General features: G+C 37.4%; 1 protein-coding gene across 1 annotated transcript in view; it reads right to left on the bottom strand.

Moving 5' to 3' along the window:
* Window positions 1-468: 468 nt before the first annotated feature.
* Window positions 469-12,734, bottom strand: part of COL24A1 (collagen type XXIV alpha 1 chain) — a 307,987-nt gene continuing 295,721 nt past the window's right edge. The window contains exons 57-59 of the mRNA XM_024565351.4: window positions 7,261-7,370; window positions 4,597-4,812; window positions 469-1,904 (exon numbers count right to left, since the gene is read on the bottom strand). Coding sequence (XP_024421119.2) covers window positions 1,758-1,904; window positions 4,597-4,812; window positions 7,261-7,370 — 473 coding nt within the window. The 3' untranslated portion in view covers window positions 469-1,757. The remainder of the gene's footprint in view (window positions 1,905-4,596; window positions 4,813-7,260; window positions 7,371-12,734) is intronic.

Raw genomic sequence — 12,734 nt, forward strand, 5'->3', positions numbered from 1 at the left:
CATGAAGTCCTTCTCCTATGTTTCTACCTAAGAATTTTATAGTTTCATCTCTTACATTTGAGACTTTGATCCATTTTATTTTTGTTTATGATTTAAGGTAAAGGTCCAACTTCATTCTTTTCCATGTGAAAGTGCAGTTTTCCCAGCAGCTTTTGTTAAAACAAAGCAAAAACTACTGTTTTTCCATTGAATGATCTTCGCACCCTTGTTGAAACACAATCGACCATATATGGGAGTTTATTTTCGTGCCATGATCTCATTTTGTACTGAGAGGAAATGAGCCCTACAATCCTTTTCCGGGTATGTAGCAGACACTTTCTAATAATGTAAACGAATACACTAGAGAAGGGCCATGCCAGAGGGCCTATAGTATATAATAAAAGGATACAGCAACAAAAGAAGAGAAACAGATACCACCGAAAAAGATTTAAAGCACATTTTTATTGTAGATCGGTAAGTGTGGTTTGTTGTGGCTGAAGGTGTGTTTATAATGCATGTACAAGCTTTTCTATATACCAAAGGTATAATATTTTTCTTTTAATACTTAACTAACATTTTTCTGACAACGAGGAAAGTCTAAATTGGTTGAGCCTATTTTAAATGGCAAAAAAAATGTTCTTTTTCCCCCTGGATGTTGCTTTAACGACTAGTAAATTTAATTCATTTAGGTCCCAACACATCACGTTTAAGAACAGTGAAAGAAAATCAATTAATACTACAAAACATGTAATTTCTATAAAGCAGAAATATAAAGTTTTTATAATTTAAAACAGCAGCAATTTCAAAAGATTTGCTGAATTAAAACTTTACAAAATAATATATACACAAAGTATCATTCCAGATGATCATGGATTTTTAAAACTAGTATATAACAACACCAAAAATCCACCCCAAACCTACTACTGACGGAGCTGGCCCATAACAATTTTTACAACAACTTTTTGTTTAAAAATAAAACAAAAACAAAAGTAACCTCCCAATTCTCTTGTGCTTAAGCATGGGTTACAATGTACTGGCTTTGATTCTGTAGCCACAAAGAGAATTTTCAAATAGAACAAAGGCTTCACATAAATAATGTCTTGTTATTAAGTATGTGACCAAACAAATTAAAATAAGTACCAACAACCCAAACAAATCTTGATGTATCCAGTACATACACTCTTAAAGAATGACAAAGACAAAAAAAAGAAATAAAATTGTCTATGAAAGCCATAAGCACCTTGTTTTAGAAAGAGCACCAAGCAACACGAAAAGGTAACACGTAAGAGGTAGTGTACCACCGGCTAGGATGTATATGCCCGCTGGGGACCTGAATACAGTCAGTATTTGGGGAGATAAGACATAATAGACTGTGGTTTATAATTTTTAGACAGAAGCATTGCACTTTGGGGAGCATTAGCCAGTATTGCTCCATAGCGCTCTGCGCCTCCAGCTGTCTAACAGGTACTTTGCTCTCAGTCAAAAAATATAGGGTACCCTGAAGATCCATGTTTCAAAATCTTCAGTGCTAGGGAATTTTCTAAGAAAGCTCAGATCAACATAATTTTTAAAAGAATTAAATACTTTATCAATTATAGTCCTTTAAAAAATGACTTTTCTCCATCTTAGGAGGAAGTCTTTTCTTCCTGAGATTCTTTAAGAATTAGCCAATGCTTTTATTCCATGCCTTTCATAAAGAAACTATCATTCTGTTTATATTCATCCTTCTGCAGCAATTACCTGGCCAACAGCATGAATTCAGAACTAATTCAGAGACTTTAGAGAAAGCATACAGAACTGCTTTCAATGTAGTACTTCCGTTCAGCTTTGAGATGAGGAAGTTTTTGTACTTCAATTACTGGAAGTTGATTAGGGTCCAGGGTGTGAAAAAGGAATTTTGCCTTATGCCAGCTGCCATCCTGAATCTGTAAAGTAAGAACAAAATGCTTCAACATGTAATTGTTTCTTCAGCAGTCATTCTCAGCAGACCACGTTTTCATAGACAATGTAGACTTATTTTAAGGATTAAAGAAATAAGTAGAAAGTATATAGAATAATGTCTGGCATAAAGTGCTCAATAAATGGTAACAGTTAGTGTGAATAATTGAAAACACGGACTTATTCCTTTCTTGAAATTGCATTGCGTGTTCTGATTTTTCAGTTTCGGAGGCTAAGGCTAGGCTTCTGCTTCTGTTGTCTGTGAATCATTGAACCAGGAATGAAATAGAAGGCTGCACATTGCCTAGTGTGATTAATACTCATCTGTTCTGTGTTCCTTTACTTGGGATTAATTCTTCAGGATGGGCTTTTTTCTTGGATGAAACGGAATGAGTTATCTCAACCTCTCTTTACTTTAGGCAGAAAATAACCAGAATTGCTTCAGTCAGAAGTAAATTATAATTCTGTTGAATCATCTTTTAGGTTTCTTTTTCCCCCATTCTGTGGTTACTATATAGTTTCTTTCTTTCCTATCTTCCTTCTAGACCTTTCTGTTTCTCTTATTACTGTGTGCTCTCTTGCTTCTGATAAGTTCTGTGATGGCACCAAACTATCATTAAATAGCCTATGGTTCAGATTTAATAAGACAATTTAGAGAAACACAGCTGACTGGTTTAGTGAAGTGTTTTATTCAGCAGTTGATTCACTCACCCATTCACGGGATTATCATGGTATAACTGTTAAAATTTGAAGGAACTTTAGAGACTATTTAAACTATGAATTCTGTTTTAAGTTAAGGCCGCTGAAGATAAAGTACTAAAGTCATAAGCTTGATGTGATAGCTAGAATTAGAATTCAGTGTAAGACACTGTTAGATTTAACTCATTAAGTCTTTTAAGCAATGTTTATTGAACACTAAGTATATTTGGTACAGTTGAATAAGATGTAATCCTCTATTTTCTTACAGTGCTTGGGAAATACAAAGATGAATAAATTATTTCTGGCTTCTGAATTCTAGCAGCTTATAAATCTAGTTGGTGAGAGGAAATATATAAATGAATAACCATAGTATAAGACCATATACTGTAAGTGCAATAAAAATAATGAATAATGAGTGCTAAAAACAACTGGAAAAGTAGGAGGTGGTTGTAAAAATAAGCCTAACATGGGGTTAAGTGCACAGATTTTGTCCTGGAAGAGATTTTGATAGAAATCCAGGTGCCACATTTTCTTTCACTTATAAAATGGGAATAATAAAAACTTACCTCATAGGGTTGTGAGGATTAAATGAGATTTCGATTAAAAGTCCCTAGCAGTACAGTGTGGCATAAGCTTTGGAGTTGCTCACATTAGCTGCATGATCTCTGCCTTCACTTTCTCACCTATATAATGAGACTAATAATTTAGCTGTTACAACTAAATAAAATAATGTATGCGATACATGGTATCTGCCACATAATAAGCCCCTGATACTTTGTATCAATAGTAGGAATTGTTGATGTGATGGTGATGGTGATGATGAAGAGTAGATCAGTCTGGCCACAGTTTAGGGTAGAGTGCCAGTGAATGCCCACGCTGGAAAGGTAGGCTGGGGCTTGACTGTGCTAAGTGCTGAGCAAAGAGATGATAAGTTTGGATTGTGCCTCAGAGATAGTAGTAAGTCACTGAAAATTTCCGGACAAGACTGTAAAAGTCAAGTGAATCTGTTGGTGATGTTGATTTCTTCACTTATACAGAATGAGCCATGTACTTCTGATGGTCTATGATTTTTCAAATAACCATGCACCATTTACCTGGAAATGTTATTACAAAGCAGAGTTCCCTGGAAATGGTAACAGATAGTTAATCATGGGCGTCATAGGACACAAGGACCCCCAAAGTCATCAAAATATGTGTGTCAATGGACAGCTCCTTTCTCTGAACAGGAATTGGCAAAATCTTTTGTAAAGGGCTAGAGAGTAAATGTTGTAGGTTTTGTGGGCCATATGGTCTTTGTCACGTTTCCTCAATTCTTCCATTGCTTAGATACTAAATAAACAAATGAGTGTGGCTGCATTCCAATCACATTTGTTTACAAAAACAGGGGGTGGGCTAGATTTGGTTTGTGGACTGGAGTTTGCCAATACCTACCCTATAACAAAATATTTTAAAATTATAGAATTTTCATAACATTCAATATTTAACTTTAATAAAAATGGCTGTAATTCAAATATTGATTGGTAGGGCCAATCTACAATTATGCCCATATTTGGTATCAGGCATAGGCACTGACAAAATAAAATAAAATCAACTTTCCTCTATAACCTGTTTTCCATGAGGTAATGAGATGTAGAATCGCAGTGGTGAAAATGCATACAAGAAATCTATTTGTCTATATGTCCTATCTATCTGTCTATCTATGAATGATTATTTCATATGGGAAATAAAAATTAATGTATTAACACCTGTTTTGCATATGAAATCCATAGATGACCAATGGATGTGACAAAAGTTGACAAGACATGATATAAACAGATGATTTTAAAAAATGTATGGTTATTACAAATCAGGACATTAAAACTTATTCTGTATATGCAGTTTGCAGTTAAAAGTCTTACTCTCATTACTTTAATTTTATAGTTTTATAAATTTTAAGTTAGTTATACTGAACAATTCTAAAAGCACCAATCTCTTCCTTACCTTGCAGTCATCTGAGAGCACTTTAGGTTCAAGTAGAGTTTTTTCTTCAAAAATCTGGCCATTCCATCCCTTGAAGCCAACAGGCAACCCTGAGCCACTTGTCTGGGCACCTGTCCACACTGGAGTGTTTAGACAGTGAATGGTGATGATTTGGGTGGCTTCTGAGCTCAGTAAGTGAAGAAAGTTCATCTGGACTTTTCCAACTGCAAACTCCAACTGATGTCATGGAAACAATATGCAAGTTATAAGATGTGGCAATTGAGAAACTTATACTTTGAGGAAACTTGAGGAAAGCCCTTGAAAGACAGCCTTGAGAAGGTTACTTTTCTTGGCATTTAAATGACAGTCAGTGGTGTGCTCGTAAATGCTTAATGAGCAGGGGCCAGGGTGGGAGAGTGGGTGGGAATGCCTGATTTATGGCACTTTCTGATTTCCATGTAAGTACTCCCATGGTGGCTGATTTCAGCCTGTCAAGGTGACGTCATTGAACATGGAGTTGGGAAGAGATGTTAACTACAGGCTCTCCTGAGCCAGTCTGAGCTGGTTTCAGCAGAATACTAGGCTACCAGGTAAGATAAAAAAATAAAGATCATTTTCATAATGTTACCTAAAATGCATTATGTATTTGTTGTTGATTAATACTTTAATAATTTTTTCCTAAAAATCCGAAATTCTGTCTATACTTCCATTTGAAGGGGTTTTTTTTTAGTTTATAAGGATAACTTACAAGTTGTAATAGTAAATTGGTTGAGTAACTTCAATTGAGAGACTTTAAAGATAAGGACAGCACCTTATTATCTGTGTTGCCAGCTTTGGTGTAGTTTCAGTCATACAGTCATAAGGGTCTACCAGATGAATGAATGCATGAACAAGCATTAACTAGTACAGTGAATAAGACAGGGCAAAATTGGAGCAAGAAGGTCTGATCGTACATATTCAAGGCTTAAGCGACAGTGAGGAATTATTATTAAATTCCAAACATAAAATTAGAAAGATACCAGTTAGGAGGTGACAGAGGAGCAAAAAATAAAGCAACAACATTAAATGCAAAGCCCCAGGAAAAGAGAGGAAAGGCAAAGGAAGGACATAGGGTGAAACCATGGAAGGGTCACCATAAAGAACTTAAGTAGTTAGAATGCCTTCACTTAACAGATGAGAATCACAAACTTGTAAAATATTTAAACTTTCTGAGCCTGAGTCTCCTTATTGGTCAAGTTGGTTATAAGATGGGTATGACAGGATTGTTATGAAGATTTGAGGTGCCAAGTGTCATTGACCTAGGTTCTCCGGTGGCTCACAGTAGCCTTTCCCAGATTAATAGCGGAACAGAAACTAGAACGCAACTCCCTAATCCCAAGTCTCCTTTCTTTCTGCTACCTGCCCAGGCTTTCTCAGGTTGAGTTTAGGAATAGGAGGGACAGGAGAACTGATTCGGTCAAGAAAAGAATTAAAGTGCAGCTGTTTCACCGCTATCTCCTTTGCATACCTCCCCTTTCTTCTATGATAATCCAAATAAAAATCCTGGGCCAAATCCAGGGGAATGAAGATGGTAACGTGAATATTTGGGAAGCAGGACTGTCATGCTAGCGGTATACAGATTCCCTAAAAACAGAACAGTCCTTCCTTCCTCTGCTTTGGGGCAGTAATGGTGAGTGCCTACTGAGACGAACTGCTGAGACACCCTGGGCGACGAAGGGGAAGATTGTAGCAGGAGAGAGCCGTCTAACAATAAGCAGTTAGAAAGACTAACAGACTGCGCATTTTAGCTGCTGTTATTTTTTAAATCATGGACAAAACACAAGAAGCACATATACCAGTTCTTTGCCAATGAGAAATAAGTCCTTGGTAATACCAAGCTGGTTTAACCAGAAAAAGAAATGCAATTTTTATATCTTCAATATATGTTATAAGTAGAACTAAGCTTTAGCTTTTATAAATGCTTGTTATAATACCCAGTGTTATACCAAGCTAACTTTCTTTTCTTTTCTTTTCATTGTTATTCAGTTACAGTTGTGTGCCTTTTCTCCCCATCCCTCCACCCCACCCCAGCCGAACCCACCTCCCTCCCCCGCCTCCACCATCCCCCTTGATTTTGTCCATGTGACCTTTATAGTAGTTCCTGAAAACCCCTCTCCCCACTGTCCCCTCCCTAGCCCCTCCGGTTATTGTTAGATCGTTCTTAACTTCAATGTTTCTACTTTCATTCGTTCTAAACATTTGGTTTACAGAATTATACTTGAAAGAACTTATCCATAATAGTCAGTGGATGTCTAAGGAGGTTATTTTGAGCTCAGTCACCAAATAAAAGGCAAGTTCTGTGACAAACTTTCTCTTTTAATGATCATAAAAATTTCAGTAAAATTTTAGGTAACTGATTACTGATTACAAACCCTGCAGTTCTTTGGGGATTTTCTCACGTGTATGCATGCATAGACACGTTTCACAGTCAAAAAATTTTTTTAAACTATAATCAGTGGAGTAAGCCAAGATAAACCAATCATAAAAATAATCAAAATGTCAAGGTTTACTAAGATTATTTTTTAAAAACAAAAATTTCTTATATATCAATAACATTTATAATTATTTAGAGCACTAGAATTTTGAAAATTATCGCTCACTGATACTGGGGAAATGCTGACATACATTCTAAAACGCGATACACACCTTCGCCGCAGGAACCGGAGACAGACACGTCTGGCCGCCAGCACTGAAATTGCAGAAAACCTCAATGGCATCTGAAGGGCATCCGAGATTTGGATCAATCCAGTACTTTCCTATAATTTATTGTAAACCACAAAGATATTGAAATACCATATTAAAATATATTTGAAACATCCTTACAAATGATCAGACTTTATATATTTTGTCTTACCTGTAAAACTTTAGAAGATTATAGAAATATTTACATTTAGTGAATAAATGGAAGCTGCAAACATTATATATAATTAATACTGAAAAATACTGTATTTTTTCACACACCAATCTAAGAGCATTTTATAATTTTAATAAAAATGAAAGAATGGCTGAATTTATTGCTTCATTCTACAGATAAGATGAGCTGAGTACCTTAGAGTGAATTGTCTAATGTTACATGGTAAGTAGAAAAGTTGGATTTAATGTGGTGTATGTGTATACTTCTGATCTGTATTTCTTAAAATGAATATATGCTAAGTGAAATAAGCCAGTCAGAGAACGACGAATACCATATGATCTAACTTATATGTGGAATCTCATGAACAAAGTAGAAACAGAGGCATGGATACACGGAACAGACTGACGGCTATCACAAGGGAAGGGGGAGGAAGAACTGGGTGAAAGAAGGTGAAGGGATTAAGGAGAAACACATATGCATAACCCACAGGCACAGACACACACAACAGTGTGGTGATGGCCGAAGGAAGGGGGTGGGGGCTGGGTGGGGGTGGGCAAAGTGGGGGGAAATGGGGACATCTGTAATAGTGTCAGCAATAAACGTAAAGATTTAAAAACCAATAAAAGAGATCAAGAAAAAAAAAGGTAACTTTGGCAAACTCCCCGAGGTAAAATGTTTCTTTGTTATAAAAATAATAAAAGATTTTATTTTCAGAAATATAAATGTACAGTAATACTGTGTTTTCCCAGCTTATTCCCCCTGTCACTCTCCCAGTTAACTATTTAAAACCTTTCCCTCTCCATCAAATTTATTCTCTCCATTCCTTCTTCCTTATTCTTGACTGAGAAGTTTCAATTTCTGAGCTAACTGAAGCAATCTGAAAACAACTTCCATAAGCTCCCTCTACTACATCTACCCAAGTAGCTGTACTTGCACCAATACATTCTGCCTTCCCTCTTATTACTGTGAATAAACTGTGTTGTTGTATAAGGCTTATCTTGTCTATTACAGCTTCAGTTTAAAATTCTTTCTCTCATTTTTTTCTTTGGAGTCTGCTTCTATTGTTTGCTGCTTCTGCCAGCTCTCATTCATGGTGATATGTCAACTAGTATGTTTGGTTATCACTGATTGTATGCTGGGCACTATATTTAACAATTCTTTTTGGAAATAATTTGATCTCTATAATGATGTTATCTTGTATTGAAGATTTTGGCACCTGTCATATAATGGGGGGTACAAGCAGCATGGAGCTATCTTAGCCCAAGTTCAAAGTTGAAGATTTTCTAAGCTATCTCGATGTTGTAAAACTAGTCTACATATTTTTATGATTAATTTTATTGCTTATGCTGTTACAGCTGCCCCGATTTTCTCCCTTTCGTTTCCTTTCACCCAGGCCCCACCTACTCCCTCAGGCAATACCCGCACTGGTTTCTATGTCCACGAATCCTGCATTCATGTTCTTTGGCTACTCTAATTCCCTATGCTGCACTTTACACCCCCATGACTATTCTGTAACAATCAATTTGTACTTCTTAATCACTTTCACCTTTTTCACCCATCCCCCAACCTACCCATTGGGCACCCACCAAAATGTTCTCTGATTCTATGATTCTTTTTCTGTTCTGCTTATTTATTTTGTTTTTTTAGATTCAATTGTTGATAGATATGTATTTACTGCCATTTCATTGTTCATATTTTTGATCTTTAAGGAGATGCTTTAACATTTCATATTAACACTGGTTTGGTGGTGATGAACTCCTTTAGCTTTTTCTTGTCTGGGAAGCTCTTTATCTGTCCTTTGATTCTGAATGATAGCAGCGTTTCTGGGTACAGCAATCTTAGTTGTAGGGCCTTGTTTTTCATCACTTTGAGTATTTCATGCCAATCCCTCCTAGCCTGCAAAGTTCTGTTGAGAAATCAGCTGACCATCTTATGGGGGCTCCCTTGTAGGTAACTAAGTTCTTTTCTCTTGCTGCTTTTAAGATTCTTTGTCTTTAACCTTTAGCATTTGAATTATGATGTGTCTTGGTATGGGCCTCTTTGGGTTCACGTTGTTTGGGACTCACTGTGATTTCTGGACTTGGATATCTATTTCCTTCACCAAGTTAGGCAAGTTTTCTGTCATTATTTCTTCAAATAGGTTTATAATTTCTTGTTCTTTCTGCTCTCCCTCTGGCACCACTATGATGTGATGTTGGAATGCTTGAAGTTGTTCCAGAGGCTCCTTACACTAGCCTCACTTCTTTTTAATTCTTTTTTCTTCTTGCTGTTCTGATTGTTTTTCCCTTCCTTATGTTTTAAATCACTGATTTGATTTTTGGTTTCACCCACTCTACTGTTGATTTCCCTGTAAATTGTTCTTTATTTCACTTAGTGTTTCCTTTGTTCCTGACTGGATCTTTTTTATGCTGTTGAGGTCCTCACTAAGTTCCTTGAGCATTCTTATAACAAGTGTTTTGAACTCTGCACCTGATAGATTGCTTATCTCTATTTTGTTTAGTTCTTTTTCTGCAGTTTTGCTCTATTCTTGCATTTGGGCAATGTTTGCCTCTTCATTTGGGCAGCTTCCCTGTGTTTATTCCTATGTATTAGGTAGAGCTACTATGTCTCCCAGGCTTGACAGAGTGGCTTAATGTAGTAAGTGTCCTGTAGGATCCAGTGGCACAGCCTCATGTATTTCCTAAGCTGGGAACTCAAGGTGTACCCACCGTGTGGGCGGTGTACAAGCCTCCTGTAGGTGACCCTTGATTGATGTTAGCACGTTCAAGGTCAGCCACTACCTGTGTTCTGTCCATGGTCACAGAGCATTAGCTATAAAGTGATCTGAAGATGGCTGCTACTTGTGCTGGGCTTGGAGGTACCCAGGAGAGGCCAAGCTGTGAACCAAGGCTGGCTGTTGCTAGCGCCAGGCCTGGGGCAATTTAGTGAGAGGTGTAGGGCTCACTGAAGCCAGATGCTATTAGTTTGAGAGAATTTAGGTAAATCTAAAGCATGGGCCAAGACAAGTCATTCACATGGAAAAACCACTGGAAACACCATGGGTAAGCCTGGAAGTTGGGTGGGGCAGTGTTTTCGGGAATCACCAGGGTGGAGCAAACAATGTTGATGGGGTCTCAAGTATGGCACCTACCTGCTGGCTCTGTGGCTCTGTGGGGAGAGGGCTCAGAAAAGGAACATTGGCCTCTTGTAGCACTTCTGCCTGGGAGAAAGCTACCCTCCAGCTCTTGCCCTGACACTGCACAATTAAGTTCCTCCTTCTATGTTTCTGATGCCTTTCAATCTGCTGCCCTGGTGCTGGAACTCAGAGGGAGTGAGTCTGAGTAATCTGTGTGTGTGCCCTTTAAGAGGAACTGTCTGGGATTCCAGAAATTTCTGTCTTTCACAGTCTCAATCTCCTCTGGTTTTTACAGCCAGAAGTTATGGAGACTCCTCTTCCTGGCTGAAACCTTGGGCTGAGGAGCCTAGTGTGAGGCTCCTGAGATAGTCCTCCCAATTTTTATCTGCCACATGTGGGTATGGGTCCAGCCCATTCCACATCTCCATCCCTCCTACCAGTCTCCATGTGGTTTCTTCTTTAATTCAGTAGTTGTAGGACTTCTATTCAGCTTTATTCCTGGAGCTTCTGAATAATGGTTGTTCTGTCATTTACTTGTAATATTGATGTGGTTGTGTGAGGACACAAGCCATGTTTACCTACTTTGCCATTGACCGGAAGTCTTAGGCTACAATTTGTGTTAATGCCTCTCTCTTCCTAGAGTGAGGTCCTGGGGTCCTTTAAAAGCCTAAGTCCTACCTTAGGTGGGCCACAGGTTCCTACTTTTAACCCTTATCTTAATGAAGCCACCAAAAACACTACTCCATTTCTGAACACATCTGGGGAAAAAGTAGTTCTAACTGTTGTGTTCCCCTCTCTGCCGTCTTCTTCAAAATCTGGCTTGATAAGACATGGAAACAATCAAAGCGTCTTTGGTAGATGATTAGATAAAGAAGATGTGGTACACACAGGATGCAGCAAAAGCAGGTTTTCAGTTGTTTGTATGGAAAATAATACAGTAATTAATAAATACTAATACAAGAATAAAACTGTGTTTTGCGTACTCACAACTGTAAACCCACTTTTGCCCCACCTGGATATGCAGCATAGTACTGCTCAGTCATGAGAGGAAACACTGCCGTTTGTGGCAACACAGATGCATCTTGAGAATATAATGCTAAGCAAAATAATTCAGATGGAGAAGTCAAGAACCATATGCTTTAACTCATATGTGGGATATAAAACTGAAAGCAACAATAAACAAACCAGACAGACAAACAAACAAAAACTCATAGACACAGATAACAGTATGGAGGTTACCAGAGAGAAAGGGAGGTGGAGAGGTGGTAGAGGGGAGGTCGTAACTAGATGGTCACAGCAGGGGACTTGGCTTTGGGTGGTGGGCACACAGGGCAATGTACAGGTGATGTACCATAGAATTGTGCACCTGAAACCTATGAAATTGTATTAATGAATGCCACCCCCCAAATGTAATCAAATTTGTTGAAAATTTAAAAAATTTGGCTTGAAAATTTTCACTATTTTGTTAGTTATTTAATGCTTTTCAATTAATTTTTAAAAATAAAATTAGCCAGGCAATTTTTTTCTTTACAAAATAACTTTATTTTTTTATTTTATTTTTGTTTTGTGTTAAACATATTATTTTAAAATATTTTAGATTCACATAAATATTGCCAAAATAATACAGAACTTTCCCCTATGACCCCTTACCCATATTCCACTAACATTCACATGTTATGAAATCATGACATATTTGTCAAAACTAAGAAATTGACCGTAAGACTCTACTTTTAAATAAATTGAAGACTCTAATCAAATTTTACCAGTTTTCTACTAATGTTCTTTTCTTTTCCAGTATCCAAGCCAGGATATCATCACAATACATACTGACCATGTTTCCTTAGTCCTTTCCAGTATGTGACTGTTTCTCATCCTTTCACGGTTCCCCATGGTTTTGACACTTCTGAGGAGCACTGTTCAGGTATGTGGTAGAATGTTTCTCAGTGGGGTTTATATAAGTTTGCTCATGGTTAGACTGGGGTTATGAGCCAGGCAATTTGAGCTACCTGCTTCATTATTGGAAGTAGAAACTCTCTGGCCCCACTGTTTTATCTCAAAATCTAATGAGGTTTTAACTCCTACCATTCCGCTAAACCGCTCTTATGAAGGTCATTAAAGATCTTCACATTGATAAATCCAGCAGCCTTCTCA

Source organism: Desmodus rotundus, chromosome 3 (genome assembly GCF_022682495.2).
Source record: "Desmodus rotundus isolate HL8 chromosome 3, HLdesRot8A.1, whole genome shotgun sequence".
Classification (NCBI taxonomy): domain Eukaryota; kingdom Metazoa; phylum Chordata; class Mammalia; order Chiroptera; family Phyllostomidae; genus Desmodus; species Desmodus rotundus.